Source organism: Microcebus murinus, chromosome 5, assembly GCF_040939455.1.
Source record: "Microcebus murinus isolate Inina chromosome 5, M.murinus_Inina_mat1.0, whole genome shotgun sequence".
Taxonomy (NCBI): domain Eukaryota; kingdom Metazoa; phylum Chordata; class Mammalia; order Primates; family Cheirogaleidae; genus Microcebus; species Microcebus murinus.
Window position 1 is genome coordinate 13,899,194 of NC_134108.1, and position 16,829 is coordinate 13,916,022.

Here is a 16,829-nt window from a genome sequence, read left to right on the forward strand (position 1 = left end):
CTGCATAAGAACTGCTCCTGTAAAGTTTTTCTTAAAAGAATGCTACTGTAACCTGATTCATATGTCTTATTATAACAGTTCACCCCACTTAATTGGTAACTGAATCAGAGCCGATTTTGAAGAACGGAACAGTCTCTACTAAGTCTTACAGAAAGAAATCAATCCCACCTGTTATTTCTTGGTAAGTGATTCAGTCTTTAATTTCTACTCCTTTCATTTCAAATATACTATTATGTATTGAAATGACTTCATGCCATGAACTATAAATCGCAGTGATCCCTAATCCATTTATGATGTTAAGCAAAAAGAGAGTCCTAAGCAAGATAGCACCAGATCAGGTATGACTGTTGTCTTGTTTCTACTTAAAATATAAAGCTAAACTCCTTGGTGGGTGGGAGGGGGGAATAAAGCAATTGAAAGTAACGTGTTAATTCACAGATAAAATACTAAAAACAGACAAAAAAGGATCCAGAGGCAGGGAGGTGGGCCAGAACACATTTCCGAATCAATTCTCCTAGTTCTATCTCCCAGTGGTCCAAATACATCATTTATTAAAATCTCTCAAAGCATCAGCCTCAGTGTTCTTTCAGCCTTCCTAAGGCAACATCTGAGAATCATTTGTAACCTCTTCCTCTGCTTCAAAATTCAATTTGTTATAAATCGCTCTAGTTCTGCCTCCTATCAGTTGCTGCCTCTCCTTAGGCAAAGCAGACTCTGCACGTGGTGAGGGGATGGCCGCTGTCAGCTACCTGCCCCTCCTGTAACCTTCCACTGTTCTGCCCTGTTCCACCCAACTTTCCTTACCTCTCACTTTGTCTAGCCCAGTGGTTTCTCGACTTTCACTCTTCACCATGTGCAATGCAAGCTGCATCAGAGCAAAGGGACTAGTCTTTTATTATTGTTATTTTTTTTGTCCATTTTTTTTTAGTGTATATGGGGGTACAAGTGTTAAGGTTACTTATATTGCCCATGCCCCCCTTTTCGGGCTCAAAACCTAAAATTAATTTGGATAAAAAACTTCCAGCATTATGAGAGTCACATGAGAAAATGTAATATCTCTAAAAAGAAAATCACAAAGACATTCTCAAAACTTCTAAGAGTTAATGCAACAAAATACTCCATTTCTGCTCTTATGCTGGAAAAAAACAGCTCATCATAGGGGCACATTAGCACAGAGAAGCTGCGCTTTGTAGACCTGATCACACTGTAGGCCATGCCCTGGAACAGCTAAGAGCCACCAATGCAGGGCTCAGAACTCCCTGGGACTTCAGACGATTTATCTCCAAAAGACCAGAGTATCCACATCTTGTCAATGGGGAGTTTTCTGTCTCGAGATCATCTTAAAGGTAGAGATTTTCTTTTTGTTAAAGAAGGAGGAGGAGGAGGAAGAGAAAGGAGAGGAGGAGGAGGAGAACCATTGCCATTACAGGGATCCACTACAGTCAAATACAACTCTTTGCTTTCAACTTTTCCAGCTGCCTCAAGATGACTTTTGTATCCTTTATCCAACTACTTCCAGGATAAAAAATAACAATTTCCAAACAAAAAAGTGGGAACAAAATTAATTGCTAATAGCTAGAGTTTATGTCATAAGTCATTCTTGTGCCTTTGGTACATGCAGTTATGGCAAAAGGAGACAATCAAGGTGAGGATCAGGCACTGTTTCCAGACTGGTGAACCAATGTATCTAGTGCATGCTTTCCAAACACGTATAGACCTCACAGCAAGCATACGTGCAACTGACATCAATGACTGGTGACAACACAAGTCCCTCCCAGAATGTTGGCTCTTCCTCCCTGGGATATATGGTTACGGTAAACAATCACTCTTTGGCTGCATGACTGAATTATTTCACCCTTGTTGGTCAGGCCAGCAGCTCTAAGGACCTAGATTCCTGGTGGTACTACAAAAGGTCTTTCACCTCTGCCACTGTGATTTCTCGACAACCCAGAAGGAATGTCCTATTGGCCTCAGCTACCTAATGGCCACCTGATGCAATTTCCCTTGGGCTCACAAATAAAAGGAAAGCTACACTTCAATGAAAACTTGACCTCTTGTAAAAAATGATTATAGATAGATGTTTTGAAAATAAAGTGTGAAGATTTGGTAGATACATAATAATCTTTCTCTGCTGAGGGAAAAGTAAAGAAAATGCTAGTGTGCAAATAATCAATTGCAACATGGATCTTTAAAGTGATGTTTTATTACACAAGTAAAAGATATTTACTGTAAAAATAAGAACAAAAGTTATCTATAATCCTTTCATTCAGAGATAGTCACTGTTAATATTTTATAGTGCATATTTCCAAATTCTATACATTTTTCTCTATATCTGTGTGTGTTTATGAATATTTATATAGTCGAACCTTGGTATTTTGGGGGAATTGGTTCCAAGACTCCCCATAGATACCCAAATCCAGGGATGTTCAAGTCCCTTATGTAAAATGGCCTAATATCTGCATAGGTTATGTCATCTCTAGATACTTACAATACTTAACAATATCAATGCTAGGTAAATCATTGTTATGTTATTTAGGGAATAATGACAAGAAAAAAAGTCTGTACCTGTTCAGTACAGATGCAACCATGCATTGTTTTTACAAATATTTTCAATCTGCAGTTGGTTGAATCTGTGGGTATGGAACCCACAGATACAGGGGTTGGACTATATTTATGTATGCACATATGTGTGTATGTATATGTGAATATACACATGCCCACATATAAAAGGAAGCGTTTATAAAAAAACCTTTGAATCAAAGTCTTTCTAATTCCTTGGATTCAGAAAAAGTAGCCATCTAAAAAGCATTTTATAAGTAATAAATGTTACATGGGGCCCTTAACAGAACTTTTATTTCTAGGCAAAATGGATTCAAATTCAGGGAGTTTGACTAAATGACTTTACTTGGTTCAGTAAGAAAATACAGGAATAAAATCAGAAAAAAGAAGGGCATCTCATCCCAAAAGTTGTGCTAGCCCAAACTCTGCTCTTCCAGTTCTTCATCTAGATGTACAGGAAGTCAGGAGGAATACGGTCAGAACAAGTGGCAGAGTGAAAAATGCTCATTTTCTGGCATTTAGATTCATATTTTGCTATTACTTCATGTGTTTAAACCGATTGCATCAATAGTACCAACCTTAAGAAAAAGTATTATACAAGGAGAAGGAAGCAGAGAGAAACTGGAATCTTTCAAACACACTGTATATAATGATAAAAGCTAAACCATTTTCTTCCTTCTCTGAGATCAGTTTTACTGCCATAATTTTAAAAATTAAAGAATAGTGTATCTAAGTTTATCATCTACTAATTTTTCATGTTGTGGAAAAAAATCATGTCAATTCTCAAAAGCAAAAGTCTAGCCATTTAAAAAAAACTTCATAAATATCTCATACAATTAAAAGCAGAGAAAATATCAAGAAAGTTGCAAACATAAAAATAATGGAAACTAAGCTGAGCCTACCAAAATAAATCTTAGCTTGGGATTATGATTTTCCTCCTCACCATAAAAATAAATATACCAAATACACTTAACTCCATAATAGCTACATTATCTACCACTGCAGAGGAGCATTTTTAGATTGTATTAATATTGCTCCCATGTTAAACTTCAAAAGTAAGTTAGAATAAGGCATTATTCACATACTGGAAATGATTATATATTATTCAACCTCTGAATACATAAATGACTCATTGCTAATGATAATGGAACAGATATACATATGGAATATGTTAAAAAATATATTACAATTAATTTAAAACCCATGTTATTCCAAAATACTATATAATGCTACATGGCATCGAACATGCAGAATTGAACATGTAATCACTAATAACAAATCATGGGACACTTACAATGGAGTAGAACTCTCTTCATGGTTCACTGGACAGATATCAATTTAAATATCATCTCCTCCATAAAGTCTTCTAGTCTAATCTAGAGGACTATGTTTGCTCCCTCCTCTGAACTCATAACATTTTATCTGAAATACCCCTTTGTCTCTTTATACTGCTTTCAGGTACCTCTTGTAATGCTGAATTTAACTCTGCTTTGGCTTAACATAGATCATGCCAGCCTTTCTATTTGTGTTCAAGCTGAACCCTTAATTGGATTTCAGGGTCTATGGATTATATATCTTTGCATTTTACACAATGTTAAAATGGTCATTCAATAACTATCTGCTATAAAAATAAAATGTAAGTTCCTAAGCTCAACAAATTAGCTGTCTCTGGGGACAAGACGTGAAGAACTTGAACAGGGAAGTCTCTAGGTGTGTACAGAGTACTCACAAGAGCAAAATAAAGAGAAAGAAGAATAGAAGTGGAGAGAGCAAGGGTAGGGCTTCTGCAGGTACTTGCAGAGCAGAAAGAGTAATCAGTATTCTAGTAATCAGACAAAAATAAAATAAAATAAACAGGAAAGCCATCTCCACAGTGATTATAATACACCATAATGGCACTGGTTAACAGTAGTGGCAAAATACACTTTTAAATAATTTTCAAATGAAATTCCTTATTAATAACTCTGAAGTATCAAAAGAACAAATAATTATGAATTTTGATTATCTTAAGAACTATAATTTATCTTCCATGATGTATAAGAAAAATATTGTGCACATCACTTAATGAAATACCCTAAAGTGGTGCAGCCATTCTTTTACATCTTTGCATTTATATTTTAATCACAAAAAAATCATATTTCTCAACATAATATGATGATGATTTAGAAATCCTCTATTCATTCTCTCTATACTTCCTAATACATGATTTTGAAACTGCCAAATGAATCAGATAAAGATGATGCTCATTTGGATAGAATTTAAAATCTATATACTCTTTCTCAAAGAAAAGAAAGAGAATAAGTGCCTATTACAGAAAGAAATTATAATTTATAATTAAGTTGTTTTTTTCTTTTATTCCTTTATTTCTTAGCAACTGAAAAAATAAAATCTCTTTTTATTTCAGCTAAAGGAAGATGGAAATATGGGGAAAATAATAGGAGTACTTTGCCCCACTATATTCTTTTTTCTCAAGTAAGACATATCTTTCATTAAAAAAAAAAAAATTGAATCTGCTCTCTAATTCACACATGAATGGAGAATTAACACAGTAGCCAGAAAAATTTTAGAAAGTGGATGGTAGACTTATAAAATAGATTTTTCCCACACGTTGTTATTTTTCAAAAATAACAAAAGCTAGGCAAGCAGGTTATAGGATAACTGTATACATAGTGCTGAAATAGTAGAATATATAGTTCAGATATTAGCAGCCTATGTCTAAAATTATACTTTTCTCTGATGAGTATCAGAGAAACAGGCCATTCTCTTTAAAAGGATATAAAGCTATGGGCAGCAGTTTTCTATGTAGGAAAGAGAAATTTGGAAGGATTGGACCACAGACCACCATGAGAAAGCTTTGTAAGAACAGTGTCAGCAAATAATTTTGAGGGCTAGTTGATGCTTTTTAAAAACGTGCCCATTAAAAACTATCTATAATTTTTGTGGGAAATTATTGCCACTCATAAATGGGGCTTTCTAATGGAATTGTTGATAAGCTTAACTACTATATATGGGCAAAAATTCTACTACTTTAATAAAAATAGTCAATGCTGTGACCAGGACAGAACCACTTAGTGTGGAAATTGAAAATTTAATTTCGATCAGACGAACAAAAAATGAGGAAGAATGCTTGCAGTGGTAGCACGGAAAACATCAGCGATTAAAAACATTTGGAACCTTTGCTTACCCTTCAAAGGCATTTGTTGCCATGGTTTTTAAAGACCTCTGAAATCTTCAGCTGTGTCCACAAAAGCTGCCAAGAAATAGGGGTTCTATACTGATTTTATTTGTCAGAGGCATTTTTGTCTTAATTATCTCCAAGATAAAGATTACTTAGCCAAAGCGATGGGGAGAGAAGAGAAACCACTGTCATTTATTTCACAGGCAGAAGGACTATGATTTTACTTTTCTGAGTCCTTCCTCAAATGCAGGTATGCACAAACATGTCTAATTTTTATGCTGTTGCATCAACCAGTAACAAGCACATAAAATTGGTGATGGGGATAATATTCTTACATGGAATGAGATTTTCAGATTTTTATTTTCATGGTGTGTCTCTCTTTTTCTCTAAGGAGAGCCAGGAGCCAAATACCTAGCAAATGTACCAATACCTGAGGGCAATGCCTTTCTTTCAAAAAAGTTTCACTGCAAATGCTTTCATCTGAAAATTATATGATAGTTCATATGTTCGCACACTAAAACTCTGTTGTTAGCCTCAGCAGTCTTATTTGTCTGTTGCACAAATGAATGTCAACACAAGATGGAGAGTTAAAAACAAAAACAGAAATAATGGAAGGATTCGGCAAGCTCTGGGTCAGAAGAGGAGGCTATGAACTCCCATGGTATAAATAATTTGCGCCCCTCCCCCTCAGAAAGCTTGGTAGTTTCAACATCATAAAAGTGTTTACACTTGTTTCTACAGTTTGTTCTTTGTGCAGCTTAATGTGTTGTTAATGTGCCTGTTCTCTTTTAAATTGCAAGCTCCTGGAGGGCAGCATTGGCCTTGTTGGACTAATTTGTGATTTTCCTATTTGTAAGCCCCTTGAATGTACACTTTTGATAACAGTGTTTCTTACAAGGTTTTGGTAAGATCCAGGAAACTCTTATATTACTATAAGAATCAAGAGGAAGTTTTTGGAGTTATTTCTCCATTACCAATAATGTACAACCCCCAAGACTCAATCAGGAAGAAACAAAACTCCTAAAAAGACTGATAACGAGCAACAAGTTGAATCAGTAGTAAAAAAGCTTCCAACAAAAGAAAGCCCTGGACCATCTGGATTCATAACCGAATTTTATTAGACCTACAAAGAGCATCTGGTACCTATACAGCCGAAATTATTCCATAACATCAAGAAGGAGGGAATTCTCTCCAACTCATTCTATGAAGCCAGTATCACCTGGATACCAAAGCCAAGAAAGGACACAACAAAAAAAACTAAACACCAATATCTCTTATGAATATAGAGGCAAACATTCTCAACAAAATACAAGCAAACTGAAGTCAACAGCACATCCAAAAAATAATCCACCATGACCAAGTGGGCTTCATCCCAGGGATACAAGGATGGTTCAAATCGACAAATGTGATTTACCACATAAACAGAAGCTAAAACAAAGGTGGTACGGTCATCTCAATAGATATAAAAAAAGCATTTGACAAAATCTAGCACTCTTTCATGATACAAAAACACTTAACAAACTAGGCATAGAAGAAATATATCTCAAAATTATAAAAGCCATATACGACAGACCCACAGCCAACATTATACTGAATGGAGAAAAGTTGAAAGCATTCCCACTAAGAACTGGAACAAGACAAGGATGCCCACTGTGACCATGTCCATTCAACATAGTACTAGAAGTCCTAGCCAGAGTAATCAGGCAAGAGAAAGATATAAAGGGTACCCAATTTGGGAAAGAGGAGGTCAGATTTGGGATATATTTGCATAGCTCTGATACTTTAGGCTGTAAGTATTATATTAGTTTCTTAGGCCCACCCTAACAAAGCACCAACAGTGAGTGCCTTAAAACAATATAAATGTGTTCTCTTATAGTGCTGAAGACTAACAATTTGAAGTTGAGGTGTCAGCAGGGCCATGCTCCCTCTGACACCTATAGGGGAGACTCCTTCCTTGCCTCTTCCTAACTTCTAGTGGTTGCCAGCAATCTTTGGTGTCCTTTGTTTTGTAGATATATCTTGCCACTCTCTCACATGGCATTCTTTTCTCTCTGTCTGTATCCATATTTCTTTCTTCTTATAAGGACATCAGTCATATTGGATTAAATCCTACTCCAGTATAACCATCCTACTCCAGCATAACCTCATCTTGATGAATTGCATCTGCAATGACCTTATTTCCAAATAAGGCCACATTCTGAGGTTCTGGGGGTTAGGACTTCAACATATCTTTCTAGGGGATGTGATTCAATCCATACCACATATATATGAGACTCCCTAGGAAACTGGGTGGAAAAAGGAAGAGGAAAAGAAAGAAGCAAAGATTGCAGACCCTGGGGAATGTCTACATTTAGAGACCAGAAAAGAGGAAACAAAGGCTGAAGACAATAAGCCCTCTGTTCTCTCAAGGCTGATTTACTCAGTTTCTCAAAGCTATGCCACGTTTCTGGAATTTTCTTCCAAACTTCTTATTGCCTATGAAAAATCTTCTATTTCTTCTGTGCTTATATCAAATGTACCACTCACATTGACACTTCTTTTGCCAGCCTAACCCAATGAAATTTCTTCCTTCTCTCAGATTTTCTAGCAGTTTTTATCTATCATTATTTTGAACCCTTGTCATATGCTACTTCTTAGCAGAGATGTGCATAGTATTGCTAAAGGTACCCAAGCTAAAGCAACAAACAAGGCAGACCAGAAATCAGCTCTCACTGAATTCACATCCAAGCTTGGGTGGGAATGTGGGGAGGTGGAATCTGCTACAGACAAACAGTAATCAAATGAATAAATAGGAAAACTTCATAAGGGTTGGAGGGCTTTAAAGAAAAATAAGACAAGATAAGAGAGTATTAAAAAAAATCTAGGGGCAATGGTTTGTAAGGTTACTTTTGGTAGGGTAGACCTCTCTGAGATAGTAACCTGGGGCACATATCTGAATGACAGGAAGCTGGCCAAATAAATATCTAGGTATTCCAAGCAATGGGAAGCAGGGACCAGCAGGTGCTGAGGTCCCTAGCGAGGAACATGTGGGTGTTCTGGGGGAAAGACAGAAGGCCAGTATGGCTGGATTACAGTGAATGGGGGAGAAGTAAATAGGAATAGGGATATGTCAAATGTGTTAAGCCATGGAAAGGAAATTTTACTCAAGTACACTGAGAGTTTTAAGCTCAAGACTGTAGGATCTGATTAATGTATCTAAAACATCTTTCCTGCTGTTGCATGGAAACTGGAACATGGAAATATGGAGACCAAAAATTTAGTGTTTTGTGTGCATATATGGTCAGCATCTCAATTTTTCCTCTGAAAAGATCCCAGAGATAAAACAGTTGCATGAAGAAAGAGCAGAGTCTACTTTTACCCGTCTCTAACCTTTTCCAGATGCGGTACATACATCACGCCAGAAGGTGACTGGACACTAATGTGAAACTACATGTGAAAACCAAACCATCCTGGGTGAACAAGAGTGAGTCCCCAAGCCTCGAAGGCCTAAGTTCTATTTTAATATCACTTACAAAGTAGATGGTGCCAGCTAAAGGGACCTGAAGTTCTTTAGAAAATAAAGCTCTGCTTACCTTCAGCAGCTACTGAAGGAGCTATCCAGGGTGCTGGACTGTCTCTCGCTGGCACTTTCTAAGGCCTGGTGGATGAAGCTCTCAGTTATCCTCGTTGGACCTAAGGCCCCCACTGCATTGAGCCATAATCAGACTCCACCCTGATACCATGTCCTAGTCTTAGACAACTTGTAAGTCAACACCTGCTTGGACCTTGTCGTCTGATTCGATGTTGAGCTACTTCTGTAAACACCTTATAGACAGAGTATGAAGTGACAATGTAGCTAGTGGTATGTAGATAGGCTGGGATCCCTCCTGTGACTCATGACCTTCTGAAATAATAAGGTAAGAAAAGTAGTGAGATCAATTGAGTCCTTTTTCCTTAGAATAATACTCCAAGGGAATACCTGGCTCTAAACCTATAGCCAGATTTGCTTATACAACTTATCCCAGAATCACTTATTTCCAGTAAGAATGGCCTTTATCAAAAAGTCTCAAAACAATAGATGTTGGCATAGATGTGGAGAGATAGGAACACTCCTACACTACTAGTGGGACTGTAAACTAGTTCAACCTCTATGGAAAGCAATATAGAGATATCTTAAAGTGATACAAGTAGATCTACCATTTGATCCAGCAATCCCATTACTGGGCATCTACCCAAAAGATCAAATGACACTCTATAAAAAAGACACCTGCACTCAAATGTTTATAGCAGCACAATTCACAATTGCAAAGCTGTGGAAACAACCCAAGTGCCCATCAATTCATGAGTGGATTAATAAAATGTGGTATATATATATATACCATGGAGTACTATTCAGCTCTAAGAAACAACGGTGATATAGCACATCTTGTATTTTCCTGGATGGAGCTGGAACCCATACTATCTAAAACATATCTTAAGGAACATTACTTCTATGCCTGAAATGATTAAAAAATTCATAGAATATCCCATTTCACCCCTCTGACTTAAGTAACATTCACTTTGCTTTAAAAAAAAATATGTTCCATTGGAAGCCATTACTCAATCTCTTAAGTAATCAAGTTTGTACACTAAGTAGTGGATGAAAATTTGTATGCTTTCAAGTCAAACACTTTGCCTCTTCAACCAAAACACTTAGAACACTAGAATAATCTGATGTACACTCATTTCTCTCTCTCTCTCTCCTTAAGTTACAAGGAAAACAGGAAGAGCTGCAGCATCTTCAGAACTTCCCACCTACATGTCAGACCCTTCACTGTCCTTAAATGTGTTTGAGGGGCAGTATGATTTATAAAGAGCCACAGATGTTCAGCAAAAACTTTTAGCTCCCAGTTATCAGACAATGATGAGAAAATAGGACTAGAAATACTTAAACTTGCTCTAATATTTTCCTTTTATGTGCACAATCAAATCAAACACATGAAAATTACTTTAAAGTAAAAAGGAAATCAATTGCATTGTTGTTACACAGTCTAAGATTAAATACATGGCCCAGAAATATCTTTGTTTAATCTAAGGTAAATTAATTCCATCCATTTTTATGCACAGAATTCTCCACACTCTGTCTTTCCTCCCAGGCTTCACACGTAGGCTCATTCATATGGCCGAACACTCCTTCCCTCCTTCTTCACCTTGCTCACTTAACTCATCCTCCAGATGAAATCTGGAAACTTCTGAGAGTCTGACTCACCCCCTGCCAGGACTAAGTGAAGTCTGGACTCCTGTAAGATGCTGCATTCACCTCCATCTTGACGCTGTAATTTAATTGTTGGTTTTTATTTGTCTAGCCTTCCCTCTACTTCACAAGCTCTATGAGGATCGGGGCCAGATCTTTCCTATCATTGCATCTCCAGGATCTTACACAGGGCTTTGTTTAATAGAGGTAATCAATGAATAAATGAATGAACTTAATTTTAAGGTCCCTCTCTATCTCTAAAAGTTAATAACTCTGCTTTGCTTCTAGGCTTCTTACAGAACCTTCAACTCAATATTCACCCCATTTAAGAAATCTTTTATAAGCGACTTCAGACCATGATACCTATGAAGTTTGTGAAACCAGGTAGAAATTACATTCTTATATCGTACAATTTGGCCTACGTATGCAAGATGGAGATAAGGGATATATTTTTCTAACTATCAAAGAGTAACCAGAAATTTTTTTTAATATATGAATTTGAGATAATACCATAACAATAAAACATATCTTTCTATAAGCTTACATTTTATTCATAGATTCTGTGTTTTCTCTTTTTAATGCTTAGAAACAATACTAAATTTTATCAGAATTTATGTGGTATGCTCCTAAATGCTGAACACATGGGATGAAAATAATTTGTGTGAATATCACTACTGTTTTTTAAAGGAAGGTCATTCCAACTTTCAATCTCAATAATTTTACATTTATAGCTAATAATATTTTCTTATATTTATCTAGTGTTTTCCTTACCTTTGTCACACAGTTAGAAATTTATCTATACTGATTACTTTCTTATTGTATCATGAGAACAAGTATCTTTACTTCCCATATAAATTTCCCAAATAAATTCTAAATTTTATGAGATTATGGATTTGTGTACACATTTTTAAATTTCTCTCAAAACATCTAGACAGGTACAGAGTAAGTTATCAATAAAACATGAATAATTAAAACTTTAGATTTAGAAAGCATTCATTCCCTTTCCACAAATAATGGTATTTAAATTAGACAATATAATATAAACATTAAGTCAAGGGTCAATAAATTATGACCCCCAGGCCAGTTCTGATCATTGCCTATTTTCATAAATAAAGTTTTATTGGCACATAACCACTTCCATTTATTTACATATTATCTATGGCTCCTTTTAAGTTACAATGACAAAGTTGAGTAGCTGCAACAGAAACTGTATGGTTTACAAAGCCTAAAATAATTACTATCTATCCCTTTACAGAAAATCTTTGCTAATCACTGCTGTAAATCACTTTGACTAAGGAGGGAATTCAGTCTCAGATAAATTTGTCCAAGTGTGTAGTTGAATCTATCCAATAACCATACCTCTGTCAGATGTTTCTTCAATATCAGACTAAATGCTTGGTGAAAATAATGGTATTTCAGATTATATAAACTCAAATAAACAGCAAAACCACAAATTAAGATGGCCGTCAAAAGACCTTTAAGGGTTTCTGTTAACCTAAATCAAAATATAAATATTTTGTTTCTGAATTAAGACAGTATCAGCTAGTAAAATCAAATAGTCTGTCCATATTTATTTATATGTTTAGTAAATTGATAATAAATATGTTAATTTATATTTAGAATTTATTTATACACACATGCAAAGATTTACTATCAAGAACATCATTCATTTTATAAAAATACCAACAAAAAAAGTCCAAGTCTCATAGCAGAGTTCTAAAAGATGTTGAAAGCAATAAGTGTCAAAGAAAATGCTTTTAAAATGGAGCACATTGACTTCACATGCTACTTGATTAAGATATGAACAGCTTTTTTTAAAAAGAAAATCTCACTAGCAATAGAAGGAAAGATAAATAGTACGTATTATCCCCCCGCGTTCCTCTCATATCAGGGCAGTGAAGATCTTAGCAGAAAGCCCATGAGAATCGCTTCTTCAATCAGCACGTTATTAATTTAGCAGACTGGTTTTCAAGTTACTTAGGTCTGATTCCCCACAGAGGGAATCACACGAAAACTCCATCAGAAATATTCTTAGTATTTATATACTAACCTTCCTTAAGCTGAAAAGGTAAAAGAATAAGAAGAGAAAAAAGCTCCACATTTAAGACCAAAAAAAAATAATTTAGTTAGCCTAAATTGCTGTCAGATCTCTGTTCCTGTCAGACAAAGGATCTTTAGCACAGATATTTTAGGTAGTAAAAATGATTGATGTCTCCCCAGGGAATCCCATATAATGCAAGAAAAGAGACACTTTTGGTGTAGAAATAAAATGTAGCTGACAATGTATCAGAGAAGCTGCAATTGGTAAACTATATACAAGAAAAAGGATGGAGCAGGCAGGAGAAGGAAATGTTAGAGGTGGATACTAAGTAACTGGTACAGACGGTACCCTCCCCTGCCCCCCCAACCCACCCCACCTCACATTACAAATCACCAGCCCTTGAGTCTGCTTGTTTTAGCAAAAGGTCATGTCATCCACTGAGACAAGAAAGAGACAGAAGAGAAGAAGAGAACAAGCCAAATTAGAATTGGTCTAGAGCAAGGATGAGAACAGAGTATTTACCTGGACAAGGCCAAGGTAGAGAGGTAATTATGCATGGACAGTTAATATCATACCATATCATATAAAAAACAGTTACCTGCAAAATATGAATGTCCATCTGCTCTCCCACAATCAGGGCACAGAGAACATTTCTTTTTTTTTTTTCTCAGAGACCCAGTACTGAAATCCTCCTGTAGAGTTGCTCAAGACTGTCTGGATCTTGCCAAAGGAAGGAAGCAGAATTACTCAGCCACAGCTGCCCTGGCATCTGTCAACTCCTTTTCCTGAGATCCTAGCTCTTCTCCACATTTCTACCAACGACACTGGTGGGCCTAGTAGGTATGAGTGTTTTATACAAATGGCTGCTTATATGTGTTCCTTCCTCCAGTGGCTTCTGCTCTGAGGATCTGCTCTTAGGATCAAAAGTAGAATAAGTTGTTTTGAACACACTATTACCTTGAATACTTCTCTTGAAGAAGGCCTTACAGCCCTCACAGGACCAGACTCCATAATGGTAGCCTGAGGCATAGTCATTGCACACTGCGCAGTAGCGAGTTTCCTTGGCAGACTCCATGGCCATGCTTCCCTTGTCATTGGCACTGGCCAATCTCTCTCTGCCACCCTGGCGTCGATTATCTGAATTTGGCCTGGAAAAAAAAAACAAACAACAACAACAACAGTAAATCCATTAACATTAGAAAGAGCAAAATATGCACTCTCCTCTAAAGAGTCAGAGGCTTGGGAGATGCAGCAGATCCACTTTATTCTGACCTTTTGACATAATGAATCATAATGTAAACTAATCTTTCAGTACCTCTTGCCGTCTGTTACAGCAAAAGGTGTTGCCTATTATATTAACCTTGAGGGGAAATTGTTTATTGCAAACTTGCTTAAAAAACAGACGGCTTACACCAGAATATATTACCCAGAAAATGACAAGATGAAATTAGCTGATTTCCAATAGACTTATTCATTTTCTCAGGAATTTACAAGTAATTCAGAACCATTAGAGACCAATGCTCATTCCAATTCTAGACCACACTAAGGGTCTTTAGGAAACAGAGACAAAGCATAAAACAGCTGGAGCATTTGGAACTCAGAGAAACTGATAAACATCAGAGAATGCGTGTTGAAAAAAGATAACAATTCAAACATTTATGTCATTATTACTGTGTAACCCTGGATATCCATTTTTGTAATTTGATTCTGTAATTTGAGGATACTATTCTTCAATATTCAATACCCTTCTTTAAGAACATGTAGGCTGAGGAGAGCAGAGGAACACAGATGGGCCCACCAACCTTTAACGATTCCACGGAAGAAGACTATCGCAGAAAGGAAGCTGAAAATGAACAGTGAGAAAGGTCTAGTAGAGCCAAGAAAATGAGGAAGCAAGAGGAGTCCGAGAAAACCAGGACTGAGAAAGTGAATTGGGATCTGGCAGAGAGGACTCTGAGCCAGGAGTTTTAGCAGAAGGGTACAGGCATGACCCCAAATCCGGCAGACGGAAGAGCGAGTGGAATGCCAGGAGATGAAAGCAAGTGGAAGCCATCCCTTTGAGAACTTGGGTGAGACTGGAAAGAGAGGCAGATAGGGTTGTGGCTAAAGAATATAAGACAAAAACGGATTTTTAGAATGGAATAAACCTGAGACGGCCCCATGTGGACTGAAGGGAATGGTCAGGCAGAGATGGAATGGATAGAAGAATAAAGTCAAGAGGGAAGCTAGAGCAGAGAGGATTAAAGACATGGGTAAAATAAACCACCTCCATGAAGACACCTTGAAGAAGACTGGAAGGAAGGACATAGGGAACGAAGTAGATGAGGACAAGTTTGCATCTCTCATTTGACCAGGCAGAAGGGCAGACGTTATACTGACCCAGGATTTGCTGGGCATGTGCAACCAAACTAAGGTGGGATAAGAGCCCAGCACAGTGCCTGGTATGTAGTTGGTACTCAATAATATATTTTAATGAATGGAGAGAGTGTTCAAAGGTGTACAGGAAAGAGAGTTAAACAGATATTAAAAAAATAGATGGAGTGAAAATTCCTATCAGATTTTTTTAAAACCAAAAACAGCAAACCTGAGATAAGCTAACGGCTGATGTAAACTGGAGAGAGAGCTCCCAGGGTCTTTTGGCTAAGAAAGCTCATGGTCCTGCTCCCCTTCATCACCCAAATACCCAGGCCACACTGGCTCTCACTGGTCCTCCCCTTCACACACCCTGTCTGTCCTTTTAGCCCAAATTTCATAGCCTCTCCCTGCCTTTCTCACACATTGACACTGTTCACAACTTCATGGTGGCAGTTCTCAAACTACATTTGCCATGATATTCACAAAACATTGGCTCCTTGGGTTGAGCATGTCTGATTGGGCCAATTTTTCCATTGTAAATAACTTAGCTCTGAGGTTGGCAGCCTCAAATGGGAATTTTTCATTTTTTAGTGATCTTTAGAGGTCACTGGCCCCCAGTTTTCAATTATAGTTCATATTCTGTGACGCGTCTCTTTCCATTTCATCACCATGCTGTCAAACTCCACCCCCCCCCATCAGCCTCAAATCTTCTTACTGTTTGTTGACTAATGTCTCACGCTGGATTCAAGTCAGTAGGAAGCCTTCATGAAGATTTATCTGTGGAAGCTTAGTGCCTTTGGGGGTGAAAGTGGATGTTTAGCAAGCATGAAATCGGCAAATTCAGTGCCTTATGAGCTTTATTAACTGTTGTACTGAGCTCAGGGTCCAGCACATAGGAAACATTGAGTACATGTCTGCTAAATGCATGCATGAGTGAGTGAGTAGCATATGAGCGGACAAAACTTCCAATGTGTCAAATATCTTCCCCCACAAAGAATAAAAAATCCTTTTAGACATATACCCAGAAGTATAATTGCAGGATCACATGGTAATTCTATTTTTGATTTTTTGAGGAACTGCCACACTGGTTCCACAATGGCTGCACCATATTATATTCCCATCAACAATGCACAAGGGTTCTAATTTCCCCATATCCTCGCCAACACTTAGTATTTTCTGTTTGCTTTTTATAGTAGTCATCTGAATGAGTGTGAGAGGAATACTGTATTTTTAGGTCACCTTTTGCATGAATTCTTCTCTTACTGGCCATTCCTAATCCCCACAAACTTGAAATAACTTATCCCTGTTCTGAATGCTATAGCAAGTTTTTCTTTACTTCTCTTCCACTACTCACAGTGTTCTTTCAATTGATTCATTCTCATCTCCATTACTATCTGCACAGTTCCTCGTGTCTTACTCTCTTTTGAAATGCCAAGCCCTTAGAGCACAGTGCCTCACCCAGAAAAGGAACAAAATAATATGGA

The 16,829-nt window shown here is 37.0% G+C and overlaps 1 protein-coding gene across 2 annotated transcripts in view; it reads right to left on the minus strand.

The window, feature by feature from the left end:
• The window catches only part of ESR1 (estrogen receptor 1), a 349,291-nt gene that overhangs the window by 193,620 nt on the left and 138,842 nt on the right, over positions 1–16,829 (minus strand). For both annotated transcript variants that reach the window (XM_020287265.2, XM_020287262.2), the window contains exon 3: positions 13,948–14,138. In XM_020287265.2, coding sequence (XP_020142854.1) covers positions 13,948–14,138 — 191 coding nt within the window. The remainder of the gene's footprint in view (positions 1–13,947; positions 14,139–16,829) is intronic.